General features: G+C 36.2%; 1 protein-coding gene across 2 annotated transcripts in view; it reads right to left on the bottom strand.

Moving 5' to 3' along the window:
• Nucleotides 1–1943: 1943 nt before the first annotated feature.
• LOC128211965 (multidrug resistance-associated protein 1-like) overlaps nt 1944–25057 on the bottom strand; it is a 37965-nt gene continuing 14851 nt past the window's right edge. The window contains exons 13-22 of one of the 2 annotated variants that reach the window (XM_052917156.1): nt 24908–25054; nt 23980–24064; nt 22431–22497; nt 20863–20989; nt 19215–19391; nt 17333–17500; nt 11495–11675; nt 10524–10593; nt 4069–4306; nt 1944–2754 (exon numbers count right to left, since the gene is read on the bottom strand). In XM_052917156.1, coding sequence (XP_052773116.1) covers nt 2506–2754; nt 4069–4306; nt 10524–10593; nt 11495–11675; nt 17333–17500; nt 19215–19391; nt 20863–20989; nt 22431–22497; nt 23980–24064; nt 24908–25054 — 1509 coding nt within the window. In that variant the 3' untranslated portion in view covers nt 1944–2505. The remainder of the gene's footprint in view (nt 2755–4068; nt 4307–10523; nt 10594–11494; nt 11676–17332; nt 17501–19214; nt 19392–20862; nt 20990–22430; nt 22498–23979; nt 24065–24907; nt 25055–25057) is intronic. The other variant, XM_052917146.1, reaches the window with a different exon arrangement.

Below are 25057 nucleotides of genomic sequence, written 5' to 3'. Positions count from 1 at the left end.
CAGGAGCATCGAATTATTTCAGTTCGTATTTATTGATATCAGAGCTTAAGTTGAAACAGAGTATTTAGAGGCCTTGATGAAAAACTGTTTTATATAAGTTAAAATGAATATTAATAAGGTGTGTTATGCAACCAAATAATTTCACAATTTTGATTGTTTTTATTTCTTAGCAAATGTTACACTAATACAGTCTAATGTGGTAGTCACTCATAGCCGATTATTGCTGTCGTTTCAGATCAGACATCGCTACGACAAGAATAGTGAAAAAGTCAGATTACTTCTCTAAATGATCTGAAATGTCATATCATTGTCTGAATGCAGTCGTTTACATTCGTAACACAGTCCTACAGATCAGGAATTATGTAACCTATTTGTACGATGGCCGTCAACAACTGTATATGAAGGCAATCAAATAAAGGGTAAAAAAATTACTAGTGAAAATTCCTACTTGCTCTAAATCTTATACCTAAAAGATTCACCAAACTTTCTTAGTCAATCAGGGGCCATAATTTGTATTTCAGATAATTTGGAGTTATGTTACCAAATTGAATAATGGTCGTCAACAATTGTGTGAATCAATTGAATGAAGGCTTCAAATGAACTGGACACAATGTGCCCTAAAATTTAGCCCTAAATTCCTAAGTCAATCAGGGGCCATAATTTGTATTTAGGATGATATGGAGTTATGTAACCTAATGATGTAATGGCCCTAAACAACTGTGTGAAGTATGAAGTGAATTGAATGAAGGGTATTGGAGTTATAAGTGAAAATGCCAACTTGCCCTATAACATAAACTGAATGATGATGGAGATGCAATTAGGGCCAGTTGTACAGTAGTATAGACTTAAACCAACCAATAATACACGCACATCTCTTTCATACACAGTTCTAAGTTCCACATGATGTTGTGCACTATGCGCACTCTCAGGACATTCAGTCCTTTGATTTGAATTTTATTCAGTGCTAATGGGATAATTGTACACTTTTTATTATTTTATCCTTGGATAAAGAATTTGAAGTTCTTTTCAGAAAACAGTGAGTACCCAAATGGCTGCCTAAATGTCACACAAGGTTGGATTCAAGCTTTCACAAAATAAAAATGATATTTTGCAAGCTACAAATCTGATTACATGGATGCTATTACTGGTTAGTACAGAGAAAGGATGATAGCATTTTGGGTAAGGTTGGATCAAACTGTCTCTTGTTGTGTACTTAGATACAAAAAAAGACTTCACAGTTAGCTTTATGATGAAACTGCAGACAGCAGTTTGGTATACAAAGGAGAAAGAGCAGTTAACAATTACTGTAAAATAGTCATTGCCTGTATTGGTGGTACAAATCAACTGACAGTGTTGTAGTGTTATGAATTTGAGAAGGGGAGATATTGGTGTGCTAATACTCTCTTATCTGGTTAAGCATGGCAAAACGAAGACATGGTCTTGCTGCACATCGATCCATATAGGTACTAAAACATCCCCATTCAACAATCCCCAAGACAATGGTTCAGGTTGTTTTTTTCCATTGCTATAATGTCTATTTATAACTAATTATGCAAGCCAAATATTCTGGCTTTCATGACAAAACAGCACTGCAATCCCAGACATTAACATCATCAAAGAAGAAAACATTTAGTCCCTCTTCCCAGATAAATAATTAGGAATGCAAGGAACAATTCAGTGCTAAAATTTGGCAAAACGAAATAAGAGAGTATCTTAGGAGTTTAGTTACCCAACACCTGACTACATGCAGCAAATCAGAATAACTTGTTCAAAACCAAGAATAAAATCAGAATAGAACAGAACAGAACAGAACAGAATTTCATTTGAAATATACCAACAAGGTACATAGTCATCGAATATAAATACATTTATGTCTTGTTAATTCAACATGATTGAAAAATGTGAATTTTGTTCTGTTCTGTTCAAAACCAAGAATAAAATCAGGGCAAACCCATTCCGATTGCAAAGGTCTAATGGCAAATGTGAGCATGCAATACAGCCATTACCTTTAATATGAATGCAAACACAGTTGATTGATAGCAGGGTTTTGAACAAGTTTTTTTTTTATCAAATGTTAATTACAAGTAACGAGAAACATTTAAACTACATAAATAATAGAAAAGAAAACACCACAGGTTTATCATTGTGAGAAATAGTTTTTAAGAAGAAAGCGTATCATTTAAAATACTTTTATTGTCAGTAAAAATATGAAACCAACAACATTTATTAATGAATATGGTTGATAATTTTTTTAATAAGCTACAGTATTTCATAATCAAGTAAAAGTCAAATGGTCACTAAAAATACATAGAAGATAAAGTACAAGGTCAAATTCTATTTTACCAGTGACACAGAAAAATCATGACGTAGCTGCCAATTCTACTTCGATAACCCATAGAAAAAGACTTCTTTTTTATAGTTAATTATCATAACAGTTAATGCATGAAAGTATTTTTTTACAATTCAATTAAGTCAAGTTATCATGACAACTATGGTAAATGTCAGTTAACTGTTTCTGTGCAATATAAAAGACCTACCTTGGATGAATCCCAGGGCTCCGTACACCCCAAGACGTAAGCGCTGCTGGTCCGGGTCGCTAGTGCCGTTGAGTTTTGTGGCGTCATTGCTCCATTCACTAAGCCAGACATTTGAGTAGAGGTTGGCAGCGTTGTAGAGGATATAGAACAGCACAGTTAAAAAACTGAGGAATATACCCACCGACTTGATGTACGCTAAAAATACTCCCATCTTCACCTGCAAATATAGTCATGATATTTATTATTAAATAGTTAAATCACTTCTACTATTATTGCATTGCCAATACAAAATCCCAACAGCCTACATAGGGAGCTAGAACGATCCTATATCAAGGGGTTCCAGCAAGACTTTCATAATTCCTTTTATGAATTCAGGTAGTTACTACAGTAAACATACCTCTTTATGGCAGAATTGTTTTCATATTTTAAAAAGAGATTCCCTAGCAGCTTGGGAGATCTCCTGCTGACAAATTTTTGTGCACTATATCATGGGCAACTTGTTCAGAACTATTAAAATTAACAACGTCATTAATATGTTAATATTAATATTAACTTTCAAATATTAACTGCTCCGAAAGTTTAATTGGTACACTAGTGATATGCAGTATTTCTAACAAGATTTAAGAGGAGTGATTTAGCTGTAGTTTTTTGTACAAATATGTGAGCATATCATCAAATATTTCACATTTAAAAGTGAACAACGATGTCGTTAATCATGTTTTTAACTTTAACTAAGTTCTGAACAATTGGCCCTATATAAAATAAATAAAACCATAACTCTGTTGAAGGGGCTAGACACCAGATGATACAATTGCAAGAGGTTTTTTTTTATCAAACTTACATAAAACTGACATCGTTGTGTACAACCCATTGAATGTTACTTACTGATGTATTAAATCGCTTACAACACATGCACCTTTCGCAGTTTTTGCGCATTTTTCAATATGAAATATACTATGGTTGTCTACCATGTAAATCCCAGTAAGTTTAGAAATAGCGTCAGTATATTTATCTGTACTCATAAACAGTTATGATTTAAACTGGGAAACTATTATGCACTATTTTAAATGGGGAAACACAAATAAGACAGCAACATGATTGTTGTGTTCATTGTTTTAACCAAGAAGCATATCATCGGCCTTCTACTAGCTTGCACTAACAAGGCTTTTTTTGAGGAAACACTATATTTGCCCTATTTTTGCCAATTTTTGGACCCTTGAAATATTACCCGAGCAATACATGCTGAGGATAAAGCAAAACTAGTCATCGATCTTATCGTTCCTGTGAAATATCATCCAAAATCTTTCCAATAGCTCTTGAGATTATGGGCAGACAAACTTTGTGACATCCAAACAGATAGAAAGCATAATATCACAATGACTTCTACCCCTAAATGTGAAAGATAATTTTTGAATTGTTTTCATGACACTGATCTTGAAAAAACAATACAGCCAAAATTTATTCCAAAATATTTGTGTGAGACAACAGTATTGTTTTCAAACAATTATAAAAGGCCAATGTATGAGTTTACCCTGTCAGTTTCCATCTTTTCAGCTTCAATCAACTTTTTCTCTTCCTCCTTTTGAGCCTGCTTAACACCATTGGGCAATTCATCGGAAGCAGACTTGTTTGGTTGGCTCCCAGCTGCATTCCTGTTGAGATCTTGGGTCCCAGGCAGTGGTTTACGTCTTGTGAGGTCAGGTGTTCCTGGCGGGGTTGAAACGGCCTCAGAGACAGTCCTCACTCGCTCTGACAATACTGACACCTGTCTGAAACCAATATGAACCATTATTATGAGAATTGCTTCCAAACAAATATCAAACAGCAATAACAATAATGTATTTTGAATTTATCATAATGATCTTGTGACAGACATGTAAAAGAGTGCGCATAGGCTCCTTCTTTATATAAGCCAATAGTTATGAGGACAAGACATATGAACTCTACCTGCTGATACGTGAAAGCTACCGCTATTATCACTCCCTACTGCTCTACCGACAAATCTATCGCTTTGGTCATAGAATTGTCACAATGTAATTGCTGTCAATTGGGCACACATTGCTGGAGGACTGAAATTAGCACCATGTGTCTGCCATGATCTTGACAATTAGCATTATCTGCTATTATTAGTCCATTGTTCTCTTTATCTGCTAATATTTACACCTCAACTTCCATTCCTTTAATGAACTGCCTTTCAGCAATTGCGTTCATCAATTGATGAACGCAACATCTTCGGATATGTTCGGATCGTAATTCATTGCATAACAATATACATGAAAGCTATTGATCTTGTTATTGGTTGTATTGTGTCTGCAGGTCCCGTAAAATATAGATCAACATTTTTAAAAGTGTTAGTTTATTATATTTTAAATATAATGGTACCAGAAGTGTTTTAATTTTACGTTTTAAAGTTATTTCAAGTGGTTGATCTTTTCCCGCATTATTGTGACGTCAGTTGAAAAAATGTTTCCAGTTATAGTCGGGTCGTTCTATTAACAGAATGGGTAAGAACGGATTACTTAAAGGTTTTCTTAAATGAAATGAAGAATTTTTTTAACAATTCTTGAATGAAATAATGAACTATTGGTGTTAATATAAGGAATGAATTGCGGGGTTGATGTCATTATCGGGGATATGAACGCAATTGGGTTGGTCAAAGTACGCGTGGAGTCCTTTGGACTCCACACACATTGACCAACCCAATTGCGTTCATACCCCGATAATGACATCAACCCTGCAATTCATTCCTTAATTATTAGTCCATTGTTCTTTTAACAACCACATAAGTTACATCCAGGTTTGATTACGTTTACAGTGTTAATTTGATCTACCATGGTGAGTTCAAAGGCCTTGATCAATAAAACAGAAGCCTCTTAACTTGTAAATTTTGATGGCCCTGTAGAACAGTAACCCAATACTTTACTATTTACAAATAAATGAAATTATTCACATTTCAATATTAACAGGCTTTAGGTGTATTGAAATCATAATTCTATTGTACTGCGGTTTTGGGCTGGAATTAATAACTCAGATTTTCTCGTAGTAAATACTGTAGGACACTTCCTCATTCATCTCTCAAGATTTTGTGCTAGGTGGAAAAACAAGACAATTTTGACAGAAAGTGAAGAGAACAATTAGAAATAGATTTCCCATCTGTCCCAACCGTGCATTGAATTTTCAGAGCACTTTTGCTGTCATTTTTCGATTTTTTAATCAACACGAGTAAATTTCCATTTTCAAGGTTGTGAATGTAAATTGTTTTCACATTTTTTTTGCATTACAAATTTGTTACATTTTAACTTGATTAAGAAAGGATTTTTAGGATTTCCAGTTCTTCATACGAAAGTCTCTGTGGTGCAGTATCACAGATGTTGTGTTCAATATTTGCAGGTCGATATCAGGGTGTTGAGGCAAAGATGTACCAAGGACATTTTGCAGCTGTTTTTTCAACCATATGGATACAGCTTTCCCAATTTCAATGTGAAAAGATTTCCCATTTCCTAGACTATTTATGTTGTTGTGTATTTTGAGATAAGTGAAAATTGGTTTACTCACATTATTTGTGAAATTTTCATGATTTAAGTTTGTTTTGTAGCCACAAAACCATTTGTTATGCTCTAGCCTCTACATCTTCAGAAAATGAATAATTGGCGAGAGCACTATTTTGTCAACCACAAAAGGATCATTATATACACAAATTCTGTTAAATCTACCTCTCTTGATCCTAATTTACCTCTCTGGATCGAAATCTACCTCTTGAAAAAAAAATCTACCTCCCTGGAGAAACAAATCTACCTTAATCTACTCTGGAGAAACAAATCTACCTCTCTTGAGAAACAAATCTACCTCTCTGGAGAAACATATCTACCTCTCTGGAGAAACATAAAAAATGTTTTCCCTGTCAAGTTTATAGTATTTGTCAAAAACGAAGATTTAATTTGTTTCTAACGAAGTTGAATTGTTTAAATTTGCTACAAATTACAATACATGTTCATTGTAAACAGTCATATATTTCTTTTATATTTCAAAGTGCTTTAATTATTAAGCTACAAGGCCATGACGGTTAAGGCCATGACAGTTTGAATACAGCATCATATACTCTTTTTTCCTTTCAAGGTTCAAATATCCAACTTTGTCCTTGAAGCATCCAAACAATGCCGGCAACTGTAGATGCTTCACATAACAGCATTACAAGCACAACCCAGATCTATCTATAACCAGATATATTTATCTGGCGGTATATATTAACCAACTGCGCAATACACTGCAACTGGGAGGCTATTCAGGAATAGTTATTTTAACCCACCTGGCAACCACTTTTTACGAAAAATGACTTCCAGTTTCTTTATTTAGCTACATATTTGAATGAATTGAACTTTATCCAGTATTAAAAAAGATCACATTGTTGAGGAAATTAATCCATTGTTGATCAGGTGTCCCATGTTGAAAAGCTCCCAGCAGGTGACCAGGGTGCTTCAGTGCTTGAAATTCCTGATAAATTTGGATCACATAATAGCTCTGAAAAACTGACAGGGTTTCCCATGAAGTTTCCAGCTCGTTGATTTAAGGAAATTATTTGCTATTTATGGTTCATTTTTTTAAATCAACCATTTAAATTGAAAGACACAACCATTTTTTCTGCAAGAAGCATACTGCTTGGAGAGCAGTGTCCGCCAGTTTTGACTGTTTTTTTTTAAAGATATTTTTATTAAAAAAGATACTTATGTCCTTTGAGCGTTCATTATTAAAACTTGTGATGTCATGAAGCTCGAGCCGAAGGGGGATGTAATTTTGGCTTAGTGAGAAGCAGTTTACCACATTTTCTACATAAAACCCAATTAATGTTTTTGTTTCCTTCTGAATTATATGCTTTCCCGATTGGAGCACAATTTCTCTCATTTATAGTTTAAACAAATTGATTTTAGTGTGTTTTGATTGAAATAACATTAGGCCAATTTCAATCAAAATCCGGCTGATTCCCTTGACAATTTAAAAACAAGAGAGCCATGATTGGCCCTTAATCGCTCACCTGAGTAAAAGTTTTTGACCTTACAATACAATGTTACAATTTTTTATTGTTTTTATTACATATCAATGTAACACAGATGACCCTCGTGCTGGGGCCAATTTTGAACCCTGAGGTATTATAACTAATCTCTAATCAGAATCATGATCAGTGAGAGTATTCAATATTTTCTTTCAAGAACAAGGGAAGCAATTTTTATTGATATATTATTTTCTTTCAATGAATTTCGATCTGTTAATATACTTTTCAAAGCCTACTTTGTGCAAATCCATACGGAAATGACCAGAAATGCACAATGCTTCATATTTACACGAAAAACAAGCACTTGAGGGATGTAGTATGATAAACACATCAAAATAGACTTGTCAAACCAATATCAATGTCATTTTTGGTTATTTGAATTTATCAGAAGGCTGGCTAAGGGTGATTTAGAATGAATATCTGGCCCTTACAGTTGTCACTTGCTTGTCGCAAAATGATATAATTTATGAAGGTTTTGTCTGTGATGGATAAATTTCTTCATAACAGGATTTATGAGTTGAAATTGTGTCATACGTAGCAACATACTGGACTCCTGTAGGCGTATGTAGTACAAAAAGCCAGTTGTTAACAGCATGAAAATTTACTGAATAGTAGTGTTGTGCCGATGATCGATTATAATCGACAATTGATCGGAAAGGCCTACGTCAGCGACAATCGATAGTGAAATTTGAACAATCGATTATAGAAACAAGGGACGTAACCGCTACCAACTAAATAACTTATTTCTGGTTAATGCTATAATTATTTCTTTGTGTTTATTTTACACATGTTTACAAAACTAATTGTAAGACAAGCATATAGTATCATGTTCTGTAACATTAACTTGTAAACACTAAAAGATAGTCGAGTTCTGAATAATTAATGTAATTTATACAAAGAAATCTACAAACAATATTGTAAGGAAATATTGGTACTTAAAACTGGTGCATGTATCTGTATGCTCTAAACATGATGACCAAAGATAATTAAATAATGATTAAATCGATTAATAATCGATCATTGATCGGTTTCATCAACCGATTATCGATAGTAATTTTTCTGTCCGATTCCCAACACTACTGAATAGTACATGCTTACGACATTCAATGTTTTTACTTATTCACACACAGGCCGAAAACAATTTACTGAATTATTATTCTAATATATATCATAAAAAGGGTCCTTTAAATTATTAGAATCTTCTTAGGAGCTATAACAAACCCTAAACAAGAGGGTCATGATGACCCTGGATCGCTCACCTTAGTAATTTGAGCTACATGAAAATAAAAGAGACCAAACAAAATTATTTTAATACATTTGAGAGAAGTCTATGCAAGGGTGCTTCAGACCAAATTTGGTAAATATCCATCAAGAGGTTCACAAGAATAATCGTTTTTTACTCTATTTTTAGCTAAAAGGGGCCAAACAAAATTATGTGAACAAATTTAAGAGAGGTCCATGCAAGGACACCTCAAACCAAATTTGCTGAAGATCTATCAAGGGGTTCATGCGAAGAAAATGTTAAGTTTTTTTTACTAATTTTAGCTCTGGTGGCCCTTAAAAGGGGCCAAACAAAATTATTTGAAAAGACCTGACAGAGGCCCATGCTAGGATGCTTCAGACTTGAAGATCCATCTAGCAGTTAATAAGATCAAGTTGTTTAAAGGTTTTTCTATTTTTTGCTCTGGTGACCCCTAAAAGGGGCCAAACAAAACCATTTGAACAAAGTTGAGAGAGGACCATGTAAGGATGCTACATATCAAGTATGGAGTCATTCTGACCTTTACTTTCAAAAAGATGTTTAAGTGACAAGAAAATGTAAAAACAAATGACCCCTGAGCAAGGCCAATTTGACCCCGGGACAATAATTTGAATACCTTTGGTGTAGGTCCACTAGGTAACACTATATACCAAATATGAAAGCTCTAGGTCTTATATTTTGGAGAAGAGGATTTTTAAGGCGGGGCCAATTTTGACCCTGTGGCAATAATTTGAACAACTTTGATAGAGGTCCACAAGATGATGTTGTATACCAAATATCTAAGCTCCTGGCCTTACGGTTCTGGAGAAGAATATTTTTAAAGATTTACTATATAACACTACGTAAAAACAAGGACCCCCTAGGCGGGGTCAATTTTGACCCTGTGGCAATAATTTGAACAAATCTGGTAGAGGTCCACTAGATGATGCTGTATACCAAATATCTAAGCCCTGGGCCTTACAGTTTCGGAGAAGAAGATTTTTAAAGATTTACTATATAACACTATGTAATAAAACTAGTGACCCCTGGGGCGGGGCCATTTTTGACCCCAGGAGAATAATTTGAACAAATTTTGTAGAGGACCACTACATGATGACACATACCAATTTTCAAGGTTCTAGGCCTTGTGGTTTTTAAGAAGAAGATTTTTAAAGTTTTCCCTATATAAGTCTATGTAAAACAAGTGACCCCCGGGGCGGGGCCATTTTTGACCCCAGGGGGATAGTTTTAACAATTTTGGTAGAGGACCACTAGATGATGCTATATACCAAATATTAAGGCTCTAGGCCTTGTGGTTTTGGAGGAGAAGATTTTTAAAGTTTTTCCTTTCCGTTGCCATGGCAACCAGAGTTCTGCATGGAATTCAATTCTTTGAACAATTTTCAAAGGGGACCACCCAAGGAACATTCCTGTGAAGTTTGGATGAAATTGGCTAAGCGGTTTATGAGGAGATGTCGTTTAAAGTAAAAGTTTACGGACGGACTACGGACGGATGGAAGACGGACGGACGCCGGACAAATTGTGATCACAAAAGCTCACCTTTTCACTATGTGACAGGTGAGCTAAAAAACGAGCAGTCAGCAAAATAGCATTTATAGTGAAAATGTTAAAGCTTATGTTTCAATGGCCATGCATGCACAACGTGCCAATGAGAAGCTAGTCACTATTGTTCACTCACTTCTGTAAGACTTTGCTGTCCTTCATCAGGGAACTTATCTGGGAGATTGTCTCCACATCCAGCTCAATATCTGCAATGTACAAGGTGTCATGACAATGGAGTCTCTTTTCTCATCTTATTCCAATGTCATGGAGTCTCTTTTCTCATCTTATTCCAATAGACAGAATGTTTCAAATCACTTTCATGGAATATATTTGATATCTTTTAAGTTAAAATACAAAACAGAACAAATCATTCTAAACATTCTCTCCTCAGTTTAAAAGTTGTTGTCTCATAAAGTATCATATATATCAGAGTCTTATATCTAACTTTTCCTTGGACTCTGATATTAAATATCAACTGAACATAAATCCTGAAGGTCCTGAATTCTTAAGGTAAAGTTTTAACCTTCACCATTTGAAGTCAAAAATACTGAAAATACTGCTATAGAGAGTCTGCAAGGTTACATTGTTGTGAATGTACCGCAAGAGGCAGTCAGCAAGGTAACATTTTTCTGAAAGTGCCGTAAGAGCCAGTTGGCAAGGTGACTTTGTAATGTGACCTGGAGGCAGATGGTGCAGGAAATATTTTCTGAGCCTACAAATGTTCTTCATATATACTGATGATAAATGAGTGTACTTCAACACTCCTCTGGTGTTGTGTTTCAACTGAAACAAGGAACAAAACTCTACAATTATAAAACATGAATGGCTTTTTCTCAAAAGAATACACATTAAACAGACCAGATTGTACCAAATGTTCAAGGTAAATGTCCCAGTGGCTTGAGATCACTCAAAGTAAATTTCCCAATGGCTACAATATGTCAATCTCCTTTAGGGATGATGTACAAAACATATCTGGGTATGAACTTTCATGGTACGAAGGATCTCAGGTTACATTGCATTATTTTGATTACAGTCTGTTGAACCGTTCTATAAATAAAATATAGTTAACAAATTATAACTGCTGACAGTGTATGTGAGATCATGTACCTCCAGCATTCTCCTTCTCCATCTCCTCTGACAGGTAGTTCTTGAGGAACTGAGCGAAGGCGCCGTCGTGGGAGAGGAGCTGTCGGTATGAGCCCATCTCTGAGACCATGCCGTCCACTAGCACCACAATTGTGTCCACGTATGGCAGGAAACCAACACCGTGCGTCACCAGAACACGTGTCTGAAAGGATATGTTTCACGGTAAAAAAAGATAACAACATCAAATAGACATAAACGAGTAGGCGAGTAGTTCTCAGTCTCTTTTCTTTCGATATTCTCCTGGATTTCAAAGATATCTGAATAAAATTGTCTTTATAATAACTTTCAACTGGTCTTCTTTAAAAAATATTGCAAAATTAACTGCTCTTAAAAAAAACTGCAACTGTCTGAGAACTACTACTGATGGGGAACTATCTGCCTTAGTACTGGTAGTGTTCTTTCTATAAATACATTTACCACAGATCTAGTTCAATTAAAAGTGAAACTTAATGGTAAGCACATAATGAAATTGTTGTGTGACATGTTTATGGTCAACTGAAAAATTGGAACAAAAGCTTGAGGCATTTTACTGAATAATGATCAGTGATATCAGTTGATCAGGTCCTTAAAATGAGGAGAAAAGAGGAATAAGAATGATATTTTGTAATAGCTACATACGTTTCATACCCTTGAGGAAAATAAGGTAGATCAAACAAGAGCAGTCACAGACAGCCATATAAATACCTCATGGGGGCATTTTTTGTAACGAAAGCCAATCAATGGTAAGGCATACATGTGATAACGTCCCGGACGTCCGGGATTGTCCCGGAAATCGTATCTCTGTCACGGAGTCACGGAGAGTGCATGTTTGTCCCGGAAAGTCATAAAAAAAAATAATCTCGGAATCGGAATCGATTATCTTAATTTTACCATTGTAAGTCAGCTATTTTGCCTGTCCGGGACACTGGTCGTAAAACACAGGACATGTTGACACTAATCCGTTGATTGGTACGTGTGTCATCGAGGTCATCGTCAATCACCCGATAATTGATCTATCGGCCTATTGTTGTGCTTAACGAGTGGGGGAGGGTTCTTGTATACTAATTCATTGTTTTCATATGGATTTGTTTGGTCTTATGAATGATAGCTTTTAATTGATGAATTGATATTTTTCACACATTTTACCAACAAACGAGCATGAAGGTAAGTTCAAAGAAAGTGACAAAATGAGTAAAAAAAACAAAATTAAAACACGGAAAACAAGGAATTTTAGTGTTTTGACCGTTTCCGAACTATCGTGTGTATTTTTACGCCGAAAGAAAACTGACGATATGGGGTTTACAGATGGTTATATAGAGTGCTTTAATCACGTGACCATGGTAAGTCACGTGATCGCTTTATACAGCTGATTGTTGACACGTCTCTATCAAAATTATATGCATCTCCAAACGGAAAAAAGCTCATCGACTGAAAAATCTTCTTTATCGTCTGGAAAATATTGTGTGTCATTAATTGCAAACGTTTTAAATGTGATGAAAAAATAAATATTTCGTAACGCATGTTCTCAAAAGCGCGGGAAAACAGGTGCCCGTATAGTTGTTTATTTCCTGTTTTGATGAAACCGAAAGTAGACTGCATATCCTCCTGGTTAGCACTTCATTTAAAGCCTGGGAAAATATCTGGTGGTTTTATTTTTTCAAGAAAATGCAGAAAAAAAACAACCATGTCAGGTAAAAAATACGTCTTGACAGTCAAAATAGGTACATTTTCCCGACGTTAAAAACGACTAAAATAGCCCCAGATATGCTATGGAATGCACCACAGACGTTCCCCATTTAAAAAAAATTCCGGGGGGGGGCATGCCCCCGAACCCCCCTAGTGTGCGTTGACATTACGACGAGTGTCCCGGAATCGACCCAAGAAATTATCACATGTATGGGTAAGGGTAGTTTCTCAGGAACATAAGAAATGCGTAAAATTAAGAAAGGGCAATAACTTTTTCAAAAAAGGTCAAATTGCAAAAGCCTGACAATATGCACTACGTCACTATATAGTCACAAACGTAAGAGGAGTTGCGAAGAAACCAATTTTAAATGTAAAATAAAGATAGGGCAATAACTCTTTCAAAAATGGTCGAATCGCGAAAGCCCGACAATATGTGCTGCATCACTATATAGTCATCAATCTGTGAAAGTTTGGTAGAAATTGCATGAAAAACATAAGAGGAGTTGCAAAGAAACCAATTTTAAATGTAAAATAAGCAAATGGCAATAACTCTTTCAAAAATGGCCGAATCGGGAAAGCCCGACAAAATGCGCTGCGTCACTATATAGTCATCAATCTGTGAAAGTTTGGTAGAAATCGCATGAAAAACCAAAGGAGTTGCGAAGAAACTAATTTTAAATGTAAAATAAGCAAAGGGCAATTACTTTTCACAAATGGTCAAATCGCAAAAGCCAGACAATATGCGCTGCTTCACTTTATGATCATCAATCTGTGAAAGTTTGGTAGAAATCGCATGAGAAATGTAAGAGGAGATGCAAAGAAATGAATGTGGGACGGACGGACGCACACATGGAATCGCGCCTACCATTACTATATCCCCCCATCAGAGTATTTTTGATGTAACATTAAAGCTAACTTGCACCTATTCCATTTCCATAATTGACATGTAGGTTCAAAAAATCAAGTCTGTAATGAAAATAATCAGTCAACATTTGGCCAAACAGAAAACTTAAAATGTTTAACAAGTGCACCAGTCTAAAAATGTTTAACAAGTGCACCAGTATGTTCATGACTTTTTCAGTCCAACAAGGGATAACTGCATAATTGTTTAAGCAAGAGTAAAGCAACAAAAGCAACATGCTGAACATGTGCATATAGTCTCTGGCAAACTGTGGACCGAGTTTCATTTGATTATCTCAACCCTTTTTTGGGAAAGGCCAATGTTGAACTAAAACACAGTGACAACGCTATCAAATCCGACTTTTTTTCAAAAAAACAGATTTGCTAAAATCAGAATTACTAAGATTCTGGACAAAAATTTGCTCCCTTTGTAAATTACTGAGTTGGCTTATTAAGTCAGGCAATGCCATAAGCAGATTATTTAGTGAGAAGAAAAATCACTTGACACGTAGACGTTCTAGTTAAGGACACAGGAAAATGAGAGGGCTTGAACCTACTGCTCATTGTTGTAAAATAATTGTCAACTAATCTAAATTACCAATAGTTTAAACACTTCATTAATCTTAAGTAATACATTCTGAGCTAGACTAAAGGGAATGCTGATAGCAGCACTAAATATAATAACTAGAGAACACAGATGGCAGAGCTATTTTAAAGAGCGGAGGCATTCCAAGAGTTTAACACAATGTCTGCCAGACAATTACGTCTGTATGTCAATTATAGGCATGAAAGCCCATCCTTGATGAATGCAACTTTTTCTGGGATTTCAAAAATAAGAGTGCTTACATTGCCCTGGATCGCTCACCTGATATGTGGTACTCTGGTCATAACATTTCTATTGTGCTCATTAGATATTTCTATGTCCTACTTTTTCACCCAACCTACATATTTAATCTCGATTTAACGAAAAACAATAATTTACAATGATAAGTTGAAAATTAAACATTCTTTTGAGTTCACAAGTTTCTTCTATGAGTTGATTTTGTTGATTTAGTTTCCCCACATACAGTGATCATGTTGTTTTATTGACCTCAAAGCAGAACTCGAAGTTGTATGCTTTGCTCTTACCTTGCTACTGTTGAAACTAGAGCTGTCACAGGAGTGACGAATACCCCCAAATGCCGCCTGGACACAGGAATGGCAAACCATTCCTTTGAAAAGAGGCCATAACTCCAAGGTTACTGCACACTGCATCTTCTTTTATCATGCATGTATTGTTTTATTTAAATCTGTTGAGTAATTTAGAAGTTACACTGCTGACAAGAAAAACTAGCCTTTCATGAGTTATCGTCCGGAAACCGTTTTTCTATTTTTAGTAACAGTGACCTTGACTTTGGCCCCACCAGCCCCAATATCGAACTTGACCTGTATCTTCTGATGTTACACCTGTGTACCCAAAATTGTTCGAATCTGTCTAGCCTTTCATGAGTTATCGTCCGGAAACCATTTTTCTATTTTTAGTAACAGTGACCTTGACCTTGGCCCCACCAGCCCCAATATCGAACTTGACCTGTATTTTCTGATGTTACACCTGTGTACCAAAAATTGTTCAAATCTGTCTAGCCTTTCATGAGTAATTGTCCGGAAACCGTTTTTCTATTTTTAGTAACAGTGACCTTGACCTTGGCCCCACCAGCCCCAATATCGAACTTGACCTGTATCTTCTGATGTTACACCTGTGTACCAAAAATTGTTCAAATCTGTCAAGCCTCTCATGAGTTATCGTCCGGAAACCGTTTTTCTATTTTTTGTAACAATGACCTTGACCTTGGCCCCACCAGCCCCAATATCGAACTTGACCTGTATCTTCTGTTGTTACACCTGTGTACCAAAAATTGTTCAAATCTGTCTAGCCTTTCATGAGTTAGCGTCCGGAAATCGTTTTTCTATTTTAAGTAACAGTGACCTTGACCTTGGCCCCACCAGCCCCAATATTGAACTTGACCTGTATCTTCTGATATTTCACCTGTGTACCAAAAATTGTTCGAATCTGTCTAGCCTTTCATGAGTTAGCGTCCGGAAACCGTTTTTCTATTTTTAGTAACAGTGACCTTGACCTTGGCCCCACCAGCCCCAATATCGAACTTGACCTGTATCTTCTGATGTTACACCTGTGTACCAAAAATTGTTCAAATCTGTCTAGCCTTTCATGACCGAATTACATTTGCAGTTATCTCGTTTATAAAAATATAGTGAATTATTTTCACATTTGTTAGTTTTTCCTTGTTAAAAAAGAAAGAAAACACATTCCATAAAAAAAACGCGGCGATGGTAATTCTTCGGTCCACTTATCGGCCTTGGAGGGTGTAAAAGAGTAAATGCGGAGGAAAGCGGATATTGGGTAATTAGATTTCGTGTCCGCGATGCCAAAAAATCTGCCAAGTAAAATGAAAAGTGATAGTTCCGCGAGTTGTGTACTGTAACCCATATTCCATTTTGACCTAGATTTTTAAAGTTCACCTTTGACCACCAAGTGGTCAGGTAAGCTAAAAAGTAATTAAATGGGGCTTGACAGCAGATGATATGATTGCAATCACATCGCTAACAACTCATGCATCTTTCGCAATTTATGCATTTTTTTCTATTCGAAATTAATGTGGATGTCTACCATGTCAATCCCAGTATTTTTTTAATCATTAAAATAGCGTCGGTATATTTATTTGCACATATATGATTTAAACTTGTTAACCATTATGTGCTATTTCAAACAGGGAAACACAGATGATTTAACAATTTTATGTCAATGTGATGAATAATTGGCTTCCTACTAGCTCGCATTGAAAATTCTAGGCTTGTTTTGAGGAAATACTGTATTTTTTTTGCCGATTTAAGGACCATCAGGGTGTCTAGCCCTATTAAACACGACCCCTTTAAAAATACACCAGATGTGAAATTTGTTTTATAATAAAATTTGCAATTTACAAAGCAATGTAAATTGCTGTATATGTTACTTAAATAGGTTTGAACATTATTAATACACCTGTAATAGATGAGATAAGTACACATAGATTTACGGTACATTTTTTTTTTTTTTGCTTTTCTGAGACAGAATCTCAAATAAAAATGCTAAACATTAATAGTAAATCAAGGTCTTGCATTGAGGATTTATCCTGAATATATCAACCCTGTAAATAACAAAACATAATTTTGAAAATACAGAAAACATCTGCAAACCTTGTGTTTGAGAAGTCCATTAGGGCCGATGATGTTGTCAAAAATATGTTTGCCGACATGTGAGTCTACTGCGCTGAGAGGGTCGTCCAGTAAGTACAGGTCCCTATCCTGGTATACAGCCCTCGCAAGACTAACACGCTGCTTCTGGCCCCCAGAAAGGTTAATGCCCTGAAAAGATATGGCAATGATGAAACCATCATGTTTTACAAAAGCTATTGTAAGACCGGTGTATGAGGTATACAACTGAATAGCATCCATTATTGATCACATGTGTGCATGTCAAAGATGGCAGCTGTACCTTACACTGAGCTAGGAGTAAACTTAAATCGTTCTTTTGCAACCTTGAACTCTAATGTAAATAACTATGTCTGTTGCACTAACAATTTTTTAGACATGATCAAAAGTCCCAAAATGCCGAAGACTTTCTTCGCCAATCAGGGGCCACATTCTGTATATAGGATCATATAGAGCTGTCTAACTGAATTGTCTGATGGCCCTAAACACGTGTATGAAGTATGATGTCAATTGAATGAACAATTTTTGAGATATGGTCGAAAGTGCTGTTCCAAAAAACTTAAACCTAACATCATTAGTCAATCAGGAGCCATAATTTGCATTCAAAATTAACTTAATTTTCTGATGGTTCAAACAAATGTGAGAAGTATCTAGCCATCTGAATGACTGTGTTTTTTTGAGATAAGACTAAACATCCCAACTTTCATAATTTTAAAGGTAATAGACAATCACAGGCCGTTGTCTAACATAATTGTCTAAAGGCCCTGATCAACTGTGTGAAATATCCTTTGATTTATATCAGTTTTACAAAGATATGAGTAAAAATCCAAACTTGCCCTAAAACTATAACCAAACAATCTAAATCAATCTAGGGCCATAATATGAACTTGGATCATACAGAGTTGTCTGACTTAATCGTCTGATGTCTCAAGTATTAAACGCTGGGTATTCGAGATATTAGTAACAATCCCAAATTGCCACAGAAAACTTTCAAGGGAATAGGCCATTTTTTTCCAGATGAAGAATGACAAGGTTTACCACATTCTCTAGCAAACACTGATGTCATCTGAGATGAAGCAAATTCTGATGTGTCACTTTTAGAGGAAATGTTATTTAAACTTCTCTAAAAATAAAGCCCCACTTTAATCAAATTTATTTTCAAAAATAGTGCACTAATGATGTACTTTTTAATGATAAGGAAGTGAGGATTGAAAATGTTGACAGTTACTTGAATGGAAGCCCTGCATAAAGTACATCCTTATGTCTGTGTTAACCAAGACTTCACAGACCAGATCTATACAAAAAGGATGTTGAAATCATCAATTCTGTGAAACTTCATCTCACAATCGGGGGTAATAAACTTGAGGACAAACTCCGGGTTAATGAGAAGGGTACACAGATACAATCGGATCATTGTCTCATCAAGTACATCAGATTCAGCTCTTATTATCAAGTACTCGTTCTGACTTTCTAAGAATCACTAATTGTAATAATTGCGACCTTACACTGAAACAAACATTTTATTTTTATTATATGCCTGAAAAACGATTTGAAATTACATTTAATTTTATTTTATCAAAAAAAGAGTTCTTAACCATATGCAATCATAAACAAAGGTAACATTATACATAAAATGGCCTTTTATAAATAATTATCGTCATTTAAATGGAAATTGGTTTAAGCACAGAGAAATAAGCCAATTCTTCTACATCTTGACACAGACTGTTAAGCCAACTTTTTTTTATTATTAAATATATTGGCCGAGTAACATTACAAAAGAATCAGTCATAAACCGAACATTATAAAATCTTAACAGGGCTTCAGAATGGGAATGCGATTTACTGTAATGCTGATCTCTGCACATTACCTTTTCTCCGATTTCCGTCTGGTCGCCAGCAGGCATGATGTCAAGGTCAGCCTGTAGAGCACAGGCCTGAATCACCTCCTGGTAGCGACTCACATCAGCAGACTTTCCAAACAAAACATTGTCCTGCAGGGTGGCGTTCTGAATCCACGCCTGCTGAGATACGTAGGCCAGCGAACCCTGGGAGTAACATGTAACTTGTGTTATTTAAGATGATGTATATTCAGAGATATGTTTATATAAACAGGGTTCCCCCTGGGTTCTAAAAAGTTGTCGCCACTTTTTCGAGGGGGGTTAAGGGGGCCGCGAAAGGCCCCCTTACGGCGAAGCCCCCTGAAGCTCATGGGGTTTAAGCATTTTAAGAGCCTTAAATTGCAAAAACATAACATTTTGTTGTAAATGAAGCACAAGATATAATCAAGTTGTTATTCTATTGACAAAATACATTGTATATGGACTAGTTTATAATTAAAAAATATATGAAAATATTGCAAAAAATGTGACATAAACATCAATATGTTGATTTCAGTCTAATGCCTGCATACAATAGTGTCATAGCATTAAAGAATACAATTGTGAAATTATGAGATGAATTTAAAATAAATGAAAACTCAAACAAAAATACATTGTCAAACTAGGGCCATAACTTTTCTAATAGAAATTCGTCTACCTACTCTTTACACCAGCCAACTTATTAGAAGCCTTATCAAATGGGGTTTAATTCTATTTATTTGTAAGCATACCCAATGATTTCTGTTAATCTTTTTCAACCCTTAAAATGCTGCATTTATAGCAATTACAAATTGCGACAAAACCGAAAGCAAATCTATTTTTAGCGCGTAAACGTCATTACGAAATTTGCATATCACGTGACTTACCGACAACATAAAATTCTTTGATTTGCATTTTTAAAAACTAATACGATAATTACGCAACAACAAAGCTGTTGAGCTAAATATTAAAATTGTTTTGCTAATAAGAGACATAACAGTTAAAGGATGTCATTGTTTATCCGTGAAAGCAATAAAATTTTGCAATAATTAGCGAGGTGTTGACTGGGCCGTGACTGCTTGCCCTAATTATCGTATTATTTTTTGTTGTGGCACCAGCAGATGCGCTTGATTTATGACAGTGACAGAATCGATTATCGTGCAGGCCGCATGGGCACCACTTACGTCATTTTTGTAAAGTTGTCGCCACTTTTGCGATTTTGTCGCAAATGGCGACAATGGCGATCGCCAGCGGGAAACCCTGTATAAAGGAAGCAGAATCCATTTCATCTCTTAAACAAATAGGACACAAACAGCTTTTCCAGAATCATGGCAGATACAGCCTTTGTTTAAATTTATTTATTTTACAATGAAAGAAATTATAACATTTAATTAATCACTCTCTTTGGCACGATTTTATGGGAGAGTATGGTGTTGTGTTGTGGTGAAAACCAGAGTTCATGGACGAAACCCACTTGTTCAACTTGGTGACCACTAATCAAATTCACATGCACCCTAGCCGAATGTTGAACCTGAGGCACCTAGGTGAGAAGTGAGCGAGCTAACCACTGCGCTAACCAGAGCACCTTGTATGTAAGTTTTAACTTGTTCTGTGTAGCAGAACTTTGTTCAATAATGTGGACAGAAGATGTGTGATGTACCTTGACAGTAACATTGCCGTGTATCTTCTCCATCTCACCGAGGACAGCCTGGAGCATTGAGGACTTGCCGGATCCCACGGTGCCCACAACTGCCACCAGGCTACCAACTGGCACATCCAAATTGATGCTGCAAATACAAGCATAACAGTCAGCATTAGAGTTGACAATATTGAATGGTTTCTTTTATATAATATATCTCTATCATGAGTAAACACAATAGAAATGAAATACAGTAAAACTGCGATTGCTCGAGGTCGCCAGGGACCGAGCCAAATCCTCGAGGGAACCGATGTTTCGAACGACCCAATTATCAATTTTCCAGTTTGATATGAAATATCTTTCAGTGTATTTTAAGTTTGAAGTCGTCAAACAGACTGTTTACTAAGACACCGATTATGTGCTAATATGTTCAAAGGTTGTCGTAAACTAAATGTAAAACGCAAAAGAAAACAAGAGCTGTCACAGTATGTGACTAATGCCCCCTAATGTGACATTGACCTACGAACAAGGTCAGTACATGAAAAGTTGATCTTGCCTTTACGTGTCAAATACATATGGCAAGTTATTTTAAATTGCCTGTGAACATAAAAAAATACCACCCATACTTGACAACCTACACTGTTATGTCCTTATATTCAGAATTCCCGTGTGAATAAACACTAAGTGTGACCTTGACCTTAGAGGTAGGGACATGGGTCTTGCACACGACATGTCGTCTTCGTATGTGGAACACATGTAGCAAGTAATTTTAAAATCTGTCCATACAAGAGAAAGTTACAGCCCGGACATGACAACCTATACCCTATGTCCTTGTATGCAGCACTCCATTGTGAATAAACACTTAGTGTGACCTTGACCTTTGAGGTAAGGACACGGGTCTTGCACGCGACACGTTGTCTTGGTATGTGGAACACATGTGGCAAGTTATTTTAGAATCTGTCCATACAAGGGAAAGTTACAGCCCGGACACGACAACCTATACTCTATGTCCTTATATGCAGCACTCCATTGTGAATAAACACCTAAGTGTGACCTTAACCTTAGAGGTAGGGACACAGGTCTTGCACGTGACACGTAGTCTTGGTATGTGGAACACATGTGGCAAGTTATTTTAAAATCTGTCCATACCAGGGAAAGTTACAGCCCGGACACGAGTTATCGGACACACGGACGGACAGAAGGACGGATGGTGCATTTTTAATATGCCCACATTTGGGGGCATAATAAAATGCCGTAACAGATGAATCAACTTCATACTGCAATCAACATCATGATTGCTTATCAGAAATGGCCCACTTTTGTTGAGATTTTGTGACGTCAACAATGTAGGATCAACAAACTATCGCTAAGACAAACAAACAAAGAAAAGACAATAAGTTTTTGCATGCATTAAGCTTTAAGGTACCTTCTTGCTCTTTAGTCAACAAAAAATATGCTGATCATTCGGACTGCCAATTATAGAAGAGCTGCTCGACCCGTGACATATAATCCAAGAATAATATTTAGGAAACTTTATTATTAGCTGTTTTTAGCAAAGAGAAGTAAAGGGTAAATAATTCTGTACATACTCTCTTAGTGTAGATATCCCAGTTTTCTCCCATGAAAATTCACCATCCTTGATAGACACAGCATGCTCTGAAATATTAATATAGCATCAATTTATTAAATTGTAATGTTGTTTATTGAAGCGATGCTTTTGAAATAGATTTCTCCCATTCAACAGGAAGCTAAGTTGAAGAGATATTATAAACAGGAGCTGTCACAGTATGTGACGAAAGCCCCCGAATGTGACATTGACCTATGAACAAGGTCAGTACATGAAAAGATCAAACAAATACATATGGCAAGTTATTTTGAACATAAAAAAATACCACCCATACTTGACAACCTACATTCTTATGTCCATATATTCAGCATTCCATTGTGAATAAACACAAAGTGTATCTTTCACATTAGAGGTAGGGACATGGGTCTTGCACGTGACACGTCGTCTTGGTTTGTCGAACACATGTGGCAAGTTATTTTAAATTCTGCCCATACATGGGAAAGTTACAGCCCGGACACGACAACCGATACTCTATGTCCTTATATGCAGCATTTCATTGTGAATAAACACCCAAGTGTGACCTTGACCTTAGAGGTAGGGACACGGTTCTTGCACGCGACACGTCATCTTGGTATGCCGTACACATGTGGCAAGTTATTTTAAAATCTGTCCATACAAGGGAAAGTTACAGCCCGGACACAACAACCTATACTCTAAGTCGTTATATGCAGCATGCCATGGTGAATTAACACTAAGTGTGACCTTGACCTTTGAGGTAGGGACACGGTTCTTGCACGCGAGACGTCGTCCTGGTATGCCGAACACATGTGGCAAGTTATTTTAAAATCTGTCCATAATATTCTGAGTTATTGAGTCGGCAGACGGACGGACGGACAGACCGACGGACGGTGTGATTTTAATATGCCCACCTTCGGGTGCATAAAAATTGATTTCTCCCCTTAACTGACAAGCCAAATTGAAGACATATACGGTAATATTGTATAAGAGGGTATAGATTTTACATTAAATTTCTTAAGCACGTTTTTAGTAAATATATGTCTGGACAAAATAATGCATTATAAAAACACACAAAAGTTTTGCTAAATTTTGTCAAAAGAAAGATGACATAGATGAGTGTTTTTAGTTTGAAATGATCTAAAAACAAACTAATATCAAAATAATGATGCATGCCTGAAGTCACCCTCGCGAAAACACATGTACATAAAATTATTACTAATAATTATGCTATCTTACTTGACCTGCCAAGTTATTTGCTGTTTACATTCATGTTTTTCAAAACACCCAATTTGCACATGCAAATCGTGAATTCTATTTATAAATATCTTTGTTATAGTCCAACATAATTCAGAGGCATCAAAGATGTGCACGTGCCCTGTGACATCTTCCCCACATCCTGACATCTTGACTGTTTAGTTGTCAAATAGTTTGTATAACTGAATTGCATATCCTTTTAACGATTATTTCATTTCAATATGCACTCCCCATTATTTATAAACAAACAGGTACATTAACCTGACACAGGTCAGATATATCAATAATCTGCCACTCACTTGCATCAGGGTCATTCTGTACAGCATTGGGGTTGAGCTCATCGTTGCCAAGGAACTTGCACAATCTCTCTAGGGACACACGCACCTGGACATAAGCAAAGGTGTTCAACATCTCAAAGTAAAATAATTTACAATCAACAGCAAAGGTAATTTGGTTCTAAAAATGTAGATGCTGAAACATTAAGCTTACCAACATTTTTTCAGCCCTTATGTTCCATGGCCGACAGTCTAAGGTAGGTTCATCCCAACCCTTGCATAGGTTTTTTTGCGGAAAGAAGCTTTGCCAAGTTTCCACAGAACACCCTGCACAAGGGTTGAAAAGAACCTTACGAGAGCGGCCATGGTGGATGCTTTTGTGAATGTACTTGTACAATGATGATTGAGACATTTTGAATGTACCTGTACTAGGATAACTGAGACATGTGCATGTATTGGTACAATGTTAACTAAGAAAAGCATATGAGTACCTTAACCTGAGGCAAGTATGAAAGTACTGAACATACAAATTATGCTGTTGACAAAGACATGAGCATGCCAGTACTGCATGGGTGAAAGTTTCAAATTTGCAAAATACTGAAAGTTTTGTTGGGGCCAGGAGGCCGCCTAGGCCTCTGGTTGGTCCAGGGAATCTCCGGAAATTAAGCCACAAAATATATTAGCAAATAACCATTATAACCTTGTAAAGAAATTATAGAAATAAAATTCAATAGATGTTGCAAGTTGTAAAACTTTCTTTTCATTTAATTTGTTGGGGATTGTCTTCCCACAAAAAGTGTAATCTGCCACACTACAACGTTCCATCTTTATGAGCCAATCAGACCATTTGAAATCCTGTCATAATACGGAAAACTTTCAACAATGGTATTGTTGACTTTGACAAGTCTGAGTGAACCTGTATGCCATTGACTTAAAACAAGTGTTAAAGTACCTGTACAACACTGGAGATGACTTGTGGGAGCATGGAGAGGGGGAAGCGTAGGATGTTGAAGAGGGAGAGGGAGACGAATGCCTTCTCAGCGTCTAGGATGTGGCTCGAGTCCACCAGCACGTACACCGCAAATGTCACCAGGCACACCTG

This window comes from Mya arenaria, chromosome 2, assembly GCF_026914265.1.
Source record: "Mya arenaria isolate MELC-2E11 chromosome 2, ASM2691426v1".
In the NCBI taxonomy this organism is placed as follows: Eukaryota; Metazoa; Mollusca; class Bivalvia; order Myida; family Myidae; genus Mya; species Mya arenaria.
The sequence above is the reverse complement of the archived record's forward strand: the minus strand, read 5'-3'. Positions and strand labels throughout refer to the sequence as shown.